Raw genomic sequence first — 12,654 nt, 5'->3', positions numbered from 1 at the left:
AATAGCCCCAGGTATCAGGGGCCAGTGATAACTATTTTTTATTCTAATCCGGATTATTTGCTTTAAAGCAATCCAGAGAACACTGTTTTTCTGCTCCATTTGTTTGTTGTCACTACAGAATACAGCCAGATCCTTTCCATATTACAGCGATAAAAATCCTGGAATTTGTAGTGAACGTGGAAAATATTGGCCTCCATTTAAATTTTGTTGCAGTGTGTTAGTAAAATTATTGACACCAGGTTGCTGTGAAAAATACTAATTTACAGGCCAGCTATGTAAAACTGTGGTTTTCTATTACATGTATCACATATAAATTCGCTCCAAATTCAACCATTTCTGGCCTCCATTTAAATTTTGTTGCAGTGTGTCAGTGAAGTTATTGACACGAGGTTGCTGTGAAAAATAGTAACCTACAGGCCAGCTATTTAAAACTGTGGTTTTCTGTCACGCGTATCACATATACGTGTGTTCCAAATTCAGACATTTCAGGCCTCCATTTAAATTTTGTTGCAGTGTGTTAGTGAAGTTATTGACACCAGGTCGCTGTGAAAAATAGTAACCTACAGGCCAGCTATTTAAAACTGTGGTTTTCTGTCACACATATCACATATAAGTTCGCTCAAAATTCAGCCACTTCTGGCCTCCATTGAAATTTTGATGCAGTGTGTCAGTGAAGTTATTAACACGAGGTCCCTGTGAAGAATAGTAACCTACAGGTCAACTTTTTAAAACTGTGGATTCCGTCACATGTATCACATATAAGTTCGCTCCAAATTCAGCCATTTTTGGCCTCCATTTAAATTTTGTTACAGTGTGTCAGTGAAGTTATTGACATGAGGTTGCTGTGAAAAAGAGTAACCTACAGGACAGCTATTTAAAACTGTGCTTTTCCCTCACACGTATCACATATCACTGCGGTTCAAATCTAGCCATTTGTCATGAACGTGGAAAATATAGTCCTCCATTTAAAATGGGCAAGGCTCACGGCAAGGGACGGGGAAGTGGATGTGATGGTGCATGCAGACGACGTGGCCGAGGTCATGGGCAAGCTGAAATTGTGCCACAACAAACACCCACATCTTCTCAGTCGACCTTCCATTCCCAATTAATAGGGGGCCGCAGAACACCACTATTGAGCACAGAGCAGTGTGAAAAGGTTATTGGTTGCTTAGCAACTAATGCTTCCAGTCACTTAGCCACCACAACCACCCTGTCTTCCACACGGTCAAATCTCAGTAGCCGTGAGTCTGGACTGCATATTACTCACCCTGATCCTCCTTCCTCCCACCATGCCAAGTGCCCAGAGACAACTGATCCCACACTTGGACACTCAGAAGAGCTGTTCACTTTTCCATTTATAGATTCAGGCCTCTCGCCTGGTCCACTTGAAGAGAGGCAAGAGGAGATCGCATGTAGTGATGCCCAAATATTTGAGCAGCCACGGTCACGCGAAGGTGACGATGGGAAACTGTCACAAGACGTCACAAGAAAGTCAGGAGGAGGACCAGGGTGCGGAAGTGGAAGATGAGGTGGTGGACGATGAAGTCAATGACCCAACCTGGCAAGTTGACATGTAGAGCGAGGGCTGCTTCACACAGGTGGAGGGAGGCATAGCACCACAACAGGCAAGAACAAGCAGTGTGGTGGCCACAGATAGAAGACAGGCAATCATTCCCCGCAGCATCAACACAACGGAAATTGCCAGTGCAACTGTTAGGTACAACTGTTAGGTCTTCCCGAGTCTGGTTGTTTTTTAAAGACTCTGCCGATAAATCCAAAAAGGCAATTTGCACCATCTACCAGGCCAGCATCAGCAGAGGTAGCAAAACTAGCAGCCTGACCACCACCAGCATGATCAGGCACATGGCAGCAAAGCACCCAACTAAGTGGGCCGAACCCCAAGGTCCAGCAACAGTGTCTGCGGGTGACAGCACTGATTGTTCCGCTGTTGTGCGTGCACGCCAATCCCCAGGCCATGGCACATGCCAAGATGTCTCCTGCCCTGCACCTGTCGTTGAACACTCTCAACTAGCACCATCAGCAAGCACGCCCACGTCCTTGTCCCAGTGCAGCGTTCAGTTGTCCCTACCCCAGTCCTTTGAAAGCAAGCGCAACTACGGAGCTAATGCCCCACAGGCCACACTACTAAATTCACACATTTTTCAAATACTTGCGCTCGAAATGTTGCCTTTTAGGCTCTTGGAGACGAAAGCTTTCTGCAACCTGATGACGGCAGCGATCCCTTGGTACTCGGTCCCCACACTACACAAGCACGTGTCCCACAACATTAGCCTTGCCCTCAACAACGCAGTTACTGGAAAGGTTCAGCTAACCACTATGGGCAGGGACGGTACATCTCGCTGATGGCACACTGGGTTAACATAGTGGAAGCCGGGACCCAGTCGGATCTTGGGACGGAACACGTCCTCCCAACGCCGAGGATTGCGGGCCCTAGGTCAATCAGGGTTGTCCCCACATTCTACAGCTCCTGCATCTCCTCCTGCTCTTCAGCCTCCATCGCTGAAATGACCACATCAGTCAAAAGCTGGAAGCAATGCAGCACTGCCTCGGTCAAGTGGCAACATGCTGTGCTGAAGCTAATATGCTTAGGTGAAAAGACGCACAATGCTGAAGAGTTGTGGACAGCTCTGAAAAGGCAGGCTGATCTGTGGCTGACACCGAGGAATCTATAGCCAGGCATGGTCGTGTGTGACAAAGGCTGGAACCTGGTGGCAACTCTGAGGTGAGGTAAGCTCACACACGTACCATGCCTGGCCCATGTGTTTAATCTCGTGGTTCAGCGGTTTCTCAAACCTACCGGAATCTGCCAGATCTGCTTGTCAAAGTATGCCACCTGTGTGCCAATTTTAGAAAGTCAGCTACAGCTTCCACCACCCTTGCCGTGCTTCAGCAGCATATGCAGCTTCCGGCTCACTGACGGGTGTGTGATGTTCCCACGCATTGGAACTTTACACTGCAGATGTTGGGAAGGATTTGTGAGCTAAGGAGCGCAGTTATTGACTACCAGCATCAACAAGGCAGTCGGTATTCAGGTCAGACTCCACACATAAGACCTCAGGAGTGAACATGGATGTCAGACATCTGTACCATCCTCCAAATCTTTGAGGACTCCACCAAGATGGTGAGTGGCGATGATGTCATAATTATAGCGTCACCATCCTGCTTTTCTGTCTTCTGAAACGCTCTCTGCTGTCAATTAAAAAGGATGCATTGCAGGCAGAGCACGATGAGATGGAGCAAGGAACCATACAGGATGATTACACACAGCCCAGCCTCATCTCATCCCAACGTGGATTGGGTGACAATGAGGAAAAGGAGGAGGAAGAGGAAAAACAGGAGATAGTTTCCTACGCTATAGACGGTACTACCTGCACAACTGTCATACCGTCTGTTCAATGTGGATGGCCTGAGGACAGGGAGAAGGAGGAAGAGGAGGAGGATGAGGAGGAGAGCATGGTTAGTTGTCCTCTTGGTGAGGACACGGAAGTCTTGCCTCTTTGCAGTCTGCCACACATGACTGAGTTTATGTTACGCTGCCTTTCCCGTGACCCTCACATTGTCCAAATTTTGAATGACAGTCATTACTGGTTGGTGACACTTCTAGACTCACGCTATAGGGAGAACTTTATGTCTCTTATTTTCTTTCAGGACAGGCCTAATACAATGGTGCAGTACGAGAAGGCCCTTGTTGCGGAATTATTCAAAAAATTCCCATCTGAAAACGCTGGCGGCAGAGGTCACAGTTCGTTAGACAATCAAGAGAGCCACAAATGCAATCCAACAGAGGCAGGGGAACACTGTCAAAGTTCTGGGACAATTTTCTCAGACCCTCCCATTGCACGGGCCCTTAGGCACAGGGTACTCTCACAAGGAGTGCAAAGTATCAGAAGATGGTAAGGGAGTACCTTGCCGACCGTACCAACATCTTCCGTGATTCCTCTGTGCCTTTTTATTATTGGGTATCTAAGTTGGACACGTGGCATGAACTGGCTCTCTATGCCTTGGAGGTCCTGGCCTGCCCTGCCGCTAGCATCTTGTCAGAGCTGTTTTTTAGTGCCGTCGGTGGAATTATAACCTATAGGCGCATCCACCTGTCAACTGAAAATGCTGACAGGCTGACTCTTATAAAAATGAACATGGGCTGGATTGGGCCAGACTTCTCAACACCACCGAATGATAGCAGCGTAACATAATCTCAAATACAGTGTTTTTTTGGGGGGAGGTCTAGCTCTATTCCCATGCACCTCTGTCTTCACACCCAGACATGGGTATACGCTTCCAGATTTTGCCTATTTGCTCTTATCCTCGTCCTTCTCTGCATGCTCATCCTCCACCACCATATCACTACCATATGTACCATATCAACGTCTACATCTCTTGCAAGGGGCATTGGAGTTCCTCCAAACTTTTGGCAGCCGTTGCTTCACTGCATAGGCAAACACTATGGGAGATCCACTTACTAATAATGGGAACATTGTTTGTAGGGGGCTCTCTGACCTATACGTCTCTTGCAAGGGGCATTGGAGTTCCTCCAAATTTTTGGCAGCCGTTGCTTCACTGCATAGGTAAACACTATGTGAGACCCACTTCCTAATAATGGGATCATTGTTTTTAGGAGGCTCTCTGACATTTATGTCTCTTGCAAGGGGCATTGGAGTTCCTCCAAATTTTTGGCTGCCGTTGCTTCACTGCATAAGCAAACAGTGTGGGAGACCCTCTCCTTTCTAATGGGAATATGTCATTACTGTGGCCCTGCTCTATGTGTCTTTAAATTGTTAGTTGGATTTTTCCTAAATTTTAGCAGCCGTTGGACTCACTGCATACCCTATAACTGTATAGCACACCCGCTCCTTTGTAATGGAAACATGTCATTACTGTGGCCCTGCTCTATGTGTCTTTAAATTGTTACTGGGGCTTTTCCAAAATTTTGTCAGCCCTTGCATTCACAGCATGGGCATTACCATTATAGAAGACCCGCTCCTTTATAATGGAAATTTTTTTTTTACTGAGACCCTCCTCTATGTCTCTTCAAAGGTGTATTGGGTTGTGTCCAATTTTTTGACAGGCCTTTCAGTCACTGTGTATGCAATAACAGTATAGGAGACCCACTCGTTAATAATGGGAACAACAAAGCATAGCCGGCTGATGGCTCTCTAACAATAACGAGGGCCGACTGCTGGCCCTTTAAGTATAGTAAGGGTCGCTCGATGGCCCTATAAAAATAGGTTTTGTGACTTTCAGAGTCCCTCCATCATAAATCAAACAGGATGTGTCTGATGATGTGTCACACACCACATGGCCAGATAAGGTTGTAAAATGTTAAAATGGCATTTCCCGGTGAATGCATTTGTCTTAACAAAAAGCGTAAATAAAAAAAACACAGTAGGATCTTTCTTTAGGATAAAAAACAGAGTCGCCAATGTAACCTCAATGTAATCACATTGTTCAGCTCCTGCACCTCCTCCTCCAGTTCGGCCTCCATATCCAAAATGACCACATCAGTCACAAGCTGAAAGCACTGCTGCACTGCCTTGGCCAAGCGGCAATAGACTGTGCTGAAGATAACATGCTTAATGCTTCGATAACAAACCACCCACCTCTGCAGAGTTGCTGAAAGCTATAACACAGCAGCTTGATCCGTGGCTCTCACCGCTGAACATACAGACAGGCATGGTCGTGTGTGACAATGGTCGGAACCTGGTGATGGAGAAATGACAACCAGAGTAGATACGGTTTCCCTCTATGCCAGTCCTTTCACCGAGCTAAAGAATATGGCTGTGGTGAAATACAACTCCCACTGAAAAGCAGTTTCAAACTGAAAAACATTGGACCCACCAGAGGATTTGATTCTGAGGGCTCACCTTTCTCCCCCACTCAAGAGCCCCATAGCCGCTGCAAAGTTTGCGCTATCATGAACTCTCCTCACAGAGAAGCCAGGGCCCAACCGACCATTCTCTGGTGGGACTGTCTAATCCTGCCGAGAAGCAGTCCTGGTAAGAAAAGTGTGTGGGACGGTTTTAGGACACTCTATGACTTCTTTTTTACTGAGATGGAAACCCACGCAAACACTGGGTGAACATACAAAATCCTTGCAGATGTTGTCCTTGCTGGGATTTCAACCCAGGATCCCAGCGCTGCAAGGCTTCAGTGCTAACCACTGAGCCAATGTGCTGCCGTTCACACTCTGATCTCTAACAGGCTGGAGAAACTTGCACCTACAGCCACTTTATCTTCAGCTCCTTTGTGAAAAATGAATGTATTTGGGCAGTCACTCAGTCTACCAAATAGAATTCCTGAGAAGGGAATTGGGGACGGCTTCGCTACTGGTACTGGGGGCAGTGCTAATACCATGGCATCATACCATAGTTCACTGGAAATATTACAGGCTGGTAGGAGAAAAGCAGATTCCCACCGAAAAGTACCAGCAGTAATCTTCAGGTACCCTTGCTTGTGGAAGGCGAAAACGATACCGGGAGAAATAGTGGCAGCTTGGGACCGAGTATGGACATTCAGCCACCGTCGGCATGAGGTTGTGAAAAGCTTTGGTCTCCACGAGCCTAAAAGGCCACATTTCAAGTGCAAGCAGCTTTAGAGGACTTCCTGGGAGAAATGACAGCTGGAGTAGATACGGGTTCCCAAGTCCTTTCACCAAGCTAAAGAGTAAGGCTGTGGTGAATTACAACTCTCAGCAAAAAAAGCTGTGGACTGGCTCCATACCGTCCCTGGCCACATTCACTTTACCACGTGTTTGTGGTTAGGCGGTCCTTCCCAGTAAGTCCACTGGGGAGAGCACGGGTAATGTTGTTGGACCCGTGCTTGTGGAAGGCAGAGACGACATCTGGAGAAATAATGGCGTCTGAGGACCGAGTATGGAAACCCGGCAGCCACCACCATGAGGCCTCCAAGGCCACATTTCAAGTGCAAGCAGCTGTCAAAAATGTGGCAGTATAGTATTGCAGTCTGTGGGTGGGTGGCTGGCTGCATACTTGCACATGCATTTCAAGGATTGGGGTAGGTATAACTGAACGCTGCACTGGGACAAGGACATGGATGATGATTGTTTCAAGTCTGCAACGACAGGTGCATGGCGGGAGGCATCTTCTCATGCGCTGAGGATCACTTATGATGGGTACACTTTTAGGCAGTGACCTGGGAGTCAGAGATGCTTCCAGGGGTCCTCCCCATGTCTGATAATGTGTCACACACCACATAGCCAAATAATGTTGTAAAATGTTAAACTAACATTTACCAGTGAATGCATTTGGCTTGGTTGAAAGCAATGCAAAGCTGCAAAAACGCATCAAAAACGCTACGTGTGAACATAGCCCAAGGTGAGGAGGAACATGTTTTTTTGGTTATTTATTTTGCCTTATATACAAGTCATTACCCTGGTCAGGATGTTCTTTAATATATTTCCCAGGAAAATCCATTTTGGTTTGTGTTTTTGCATGTTTTATTGTGAGTCCGTAAAAGTAGCATAATAACTCAGACAACATCATTCACAGCAGTGACCTGGGAGTTAGAAATGCTTCCAGGGGTCTTCCCTTGCTGTTCCTACGTTATTTGAGCACTGATTTCTGCAAATTCTAGGCCCTCTGCGGACCGCCGGGGGCGCCGTCGGCAAAATGCTTCAGTTTCCCATAGACTTACATTGGGCTCGTTGCTCAGGTCGAGCACCCGTGCATTTCAATTTGCTCGACCCGAGCAACGAGCACCCCAGCATTTTAGTGCTCGTCCATCACTAGTAATGTTTTAAATTTTTGGTCGATGGAACTGTGTGAGGGTTCATTTTTACACCCAGATCTGAAATTTCTATTGATATTATTCTAGAGTAGATGCAATGTTTTGATCTCCTCTTATTGCATTTTTTTTGCAGTGTTGTGGCGTCCAAAAAAAATGTAATTCTGTTGTTTTAGATATTTTTTTCATTACACTATTTACCAACCGGGTTAACTCCTTTTATATTTTGATATATTGGACCTTAGAAATGTAATGATACCAAATATGTTTAATTTAATTTTTTTTTTTACTTCTGTGTTTTAAATGGGGCCGAGTAATCTCGAACTTATCTATCTGGAATATTTCAAAGAAAAATATACTTGGCTGCAATCACGCAGCCAGGGTCTAATTCCTGCTCCCTGCAGTTTGGACAGCATGAATCACATGACAGGTTCCATTTAAAGGTTTTTTTTTCAACTGCATGTAAAAAAATGCCTTTTTTCTCCTATGAGCATTATTATGTTCAATGTGCTTATCTATGTATTTTTGCGTCATGTGAGGAGATTCTTCCCTCTTTTTTTCTGCTAGACAAATTTTATTCTTTATTGCTGAATAAAGAAAATCAGATGTAAAATTGTGTTACTTAACACTGAATTCTTATTTTACCAGCCTATCTCAACTGTAACTATAATATGAACACCAAATCAACACTATATCATGCAAGTCATGAAAAGTTTTTGTTTCATTTTTCTATGTCTTCTTTTATTACAGATCTAGAAGAAAAACAATACCTGACATCTACATCTGTAATCTAGCTGTGGCAGATCTTGTTCACATCATTGGGATGCCATTTCTCATCCATCAGTGGGCACGAGGAGGAGAATGGGTGTTCGGAAGTCCTCTTTGTACTATAATTACATCTCTGGATACCTGCAACCAATTTGCCTGCACAGCCATTATGACAGCAATGAGCTTAGACAGGTAAACAAATAATTCATCATCTGAACATTACATTTGAATCAAAATTTGGAATATATAATAAAAAATGCAAGGTTAAAAGAAAAATTGGAAAAATATTCAGAAGACAAGGTGATGGTAGGAAGGAGAGCAAAACTAGCAAGAAATTGGAGGATCCAATAGTAATTCCACTTAGTTAAAAGCATATACAATAAATGAAAAGTGTTTAAAGGACATGACAATAATAAATTAGATACAAAAATATTGTGACCAATGAAAGGGACATATGCAATGAAATATTAAGCAAAAAATATAGAAAAAATAGATTTTTGTATCGATGATCTTTTTTTGACTTCTAGGAATAGCACTTTTAAAGCTATTATTATGCATTATGGATATTACTACTGTCTAATACAGTGTAATATAAATGTATATGCCATAAATGTTTGATCTTTAATGGCCCTGAGCCCTGTTTATTAAAAGAAAAACCTAGATGAGAAAAACAATCACTTGGTTGCCTTTTTGTTGGCACCTATTATTAAAATGTATGGCATTTCAATTAGTTGTATAGATAAACAGTTAAAGGGTGTTTCCCTTCTTCACAATTGGGTATTGTCAAATAACAATTGTAGATACAAGCTGTTTTGCATTTTATTACAATTTTTAGCCATACTTGAGATATTAACACTTTTACCACCTTTCATAAACAGCTGAGAAATTTAATAAACAGTAAATTGCAAAAATACTTGTTTTAACAAGGACTATCTGACAATAGTAGTCCATGAAGATAAGAGAAACCTTTTAAGAAACCTCTACAGGAGATCAAGTAAAATATGTAAAAACTGAATTGCATAATGAAGCTCAGTAAGGCTGTGTGCCCACGATGTGTTTTTTAAGCGTTTCCGCAGCAGCAAAAATTCTGCATAAATGCATGATAGAAGACCTGCCATGGTCCCCAATGATAATCCGCATGTGCTGTGCACATGCTGCGGAAATTTCCGGTGCGGATTATCATTGCGGAAAAAAACGCAACACTACCAATTATTTTGCCGAAGCGCTGCGTTTTCGCCGCCATTTACTTGCATTGGAAGGCTTGGATTCCGCATCACTGCATATGTAGATGCGGAATCCAGGCGTTTCAATGTGTGGATGGTACCTGGGTGTGGATGACAGGAGACTCTCCTCCGGACCCGGGTACCATAGAACCTGTAGAAAAAAGAATAAAATAAAAAATATACATTATACTTACCTTCTGATGGCCCCCGGTCTCCTTGTCTTTCCTTGCAGACAGATCGCAGTGTAGTGTACCGCGATCTGCTGGCAAGCCAGGATGGAGCGAAGCAAGACTCCGGGGGCCATCAGAAGGTAAGTATAGATTTATTTTTTAACTTTTAAAATTCTTTCGGTCACACTATATAAATCCATGCCGTTTGCATGGATTTATATAGTGTGACCAAGTTGTCAAGAACTTTCCAAGCGATGCTAAAATCGCTTGGAAAGCGCTTGACAACCCGCATGCGGAAATGCCAGTGAAGAATGCTTCACTTCCGCATGTCCCTGGCAGGAAAACGCATGTACAATCTGCATGTACAATCCACATGCGTTTTTTCTGCCAGGGAGATGCAGAAACGCTCAGGAAAAAATCTGGAGCTTTTCTGCATCGTGGGCACATAGCCTAACACTGTTTAATTGTTTGTTTCTTCTACTGGACCTTTCAAAACAAGAACATGTAAAATAAATAGAGAGACAGAGGGAACTAAACTAAACTGACTAAAATATCACTATTTAACCAGCTATGTGTTAGGATGTACCTACCATTCTGACGTATTCAGAAAATAGTCAGAAAATAGAGCTGTACGCATCTGTAATATGGTATTTTAGAGAAAAAATACAATAGTGGACACTAATGCTTAAAAATGCATAGTACATTTAGCGGAGCTTTCTGTGCAGAGTTAACCCCTTAATGACCATCAATATATTTTTTTATTGGCTTGAGATATAAGAGACTAGCATCCGCCGACAGGTAACATTCCTGCAACTCTCAGCTGTACACTATAGCTGCCAACTTGCTTCATCAGTGTTGGCACTGACCATGGCCATTTAATCCCTTAGATCAGGGGTGAGGAATCTTTGGCCTGCCAAGGGCCATTTTGATATTTACACCATCCTTTGGGGGCCTTGCAAATTGTGCGCTAACTCCAACAAAGTACATCCTGATGCTTGCACTAGTGTCAGGATATAATCTTTCATTGCATGCCCCTCTGCGTTCAGTAGTGAATACTGCATGCTCATGCTCACAGAGCAAGAACAAATTAATGGTCTGGCGGCCATCAAAATTTAGTTGAAGACTCGAGCACTGCGGTCCCAGGGAATCTGCCCGAGGGCCAGATAAAATGTTCCTGAGGCCATAAACGGCCTGTGGGCCTGAGGTTCCCCCACCCCTGTCTTAGATGCTGCTGTCAATAGTGACTAGAGCATTTAAATGGATAACAGTGTGTGGGGGCTCCCACTTTGACCTCATGGGCACCCTAAGATTATGATTGTGCAGTCTTGATGTTTGCCAGGGCAATTCACGGCCAAAAATGGCCTTAGAGTCTGCCGGTTATATGGCCAGTTCAGAAGTTAGCAACATTTAGGTGGTAAAAATTATTTTTTTCACTCATGTCATGCCACTTTGCATGAACTCTTGAAATTCACCTGAAGGGTTAATAAACTACCTGAAAGCAATTTTAAATATGTTGACTAAAGCTGTTTTTAAAATGGTATCACTTTTTCCAATATATAGTACTCCCAAAGTCACTTCACAACAGAATAGGTCCTTAAAAAAATAATTTCGTAAAACGTAACATCTCACCTGTAGCACTTTCTACTAATTAATGTCAGCATTTAAGGTACCCTCCCTTCTGCTTGACACACATTTACACCAAGTCTAAGAACGTGTTTGACATTCAAAACACGTCTGTCAGTAACTATTTATAACCCTTTGTTCCCCCACTTCTTCCAGTATGGATTATAGTTCCACATACCTATAAATATGTACCAGGACATTTACTGTTTTTATAATATGAATTTGAAATAAAGAAATCATCTTTTTTTACCTTGACGTTGCGTCCTGGGAGCTGAATCAATTTCTCCTTCTTGATTTCTGTGTGCCCTGTTGGGTGAATAATAATGATTAGTTTTCATACATGAAGAAAGCGAGGTGGCACACCGATGTAATAGAATCTTCTTTTATTCCATTTCCATTAAAAATGCAGGGAAGCGGCACCTTTTGCAGACGACGGTCGTTTCGCGTGTCTATCACGCTTCCACGAGTCCAGGCTTCATGCCACCTCGCTTTCTTCATGTATGAATTGTGACTTACTTTGTTTCTGGAGGGAGTTGCGCCCGATGGTAAGATTGATTGCTCCAGCTGACAATGTCGAGCTTCTGGAGTCTCTGCACAAGGACTGAGTCGCTGCAGTGCTGGTTGCATGTGCATTTGTAATAATGATTAGTGCCAAATAGAAACAAGGATACCCTCACTTTGTCTCCCATTTTGGAGAAAATAGGAAGGTATCATGAATAGTGTTGAGCGAACATGCTCGACACTGCTCAGTACTCGCCCGAGCATCACGCTACTCGGGATGTTCGGCGAGCACCGAGTATTTCCAGGTTACTCGGGCGGGAGCTCAGGTCTCCGCCCTGCATGTTTGGAACTCCTTACAGAGCCAATGAACATGCAGGGATTGCCAGCCAGTCACTGTAATACCGCAGCCATGTTGGTTGTGGGCATTACATTGATTGGCTGGCCGCACAGGGAGAGATATATACTGTGAAATAGTTAGTGCATGGTCTGTAAAGGATGCCAGATCAAACAAACAGTCCTTCTCAGGACTAATATCCATCCCAGATATCAGGCAGGCAGGCTGTATAGGAGACGCAGTGGTTATACCAGCAAACGCTGCATTACAGTCC

At 43.9% G+C, this 12,654-nt stretch overlaps 1 protein-coding gene across 1 annotated transcript in view; it reads left to right on the top strand.

The window, feature by feature from the left end:
- MCHR2 (melanin concentrating hormone receptor 2) overlaps positions 1-12,654 on the top strand; it is a 776,191-nt gene that overhangs the window by 439,759 nt on the left and 323,778 nt on the right. Inside the window, exon 3 of the mRNA XM_073673176.1 lies at positions 8,512-8,721. Coding sequence (XP_073529277.1) covers positions 8,512-8,721 — 210 coding nt within the window. The remainder of the gene's footprint in view (positions 1-8,511; positions 8,722-12,654) is intronic.

The sequence above is a fragment of the Phyllobates terribilis genome, unplaced genomic scaffold (genome assembly GCF_046119375.1).
Source record: "Phyllobates terribilis strain yellow unplaced genomic scaffold, ASM4611937v1 Scaffold_3__8_contigs__length_932513732, whole genome shotgun sequence".
Classification (NCBI taxonomy): Eukaryota; Metazoa; Chordata; class Amphibia; order Anura; family Dendrobatidae; genus Phyllobates; species Phyllobates terribilis.
This window is presented reverse-complemented; position numbering and strand designations above follow the sequence as displayed.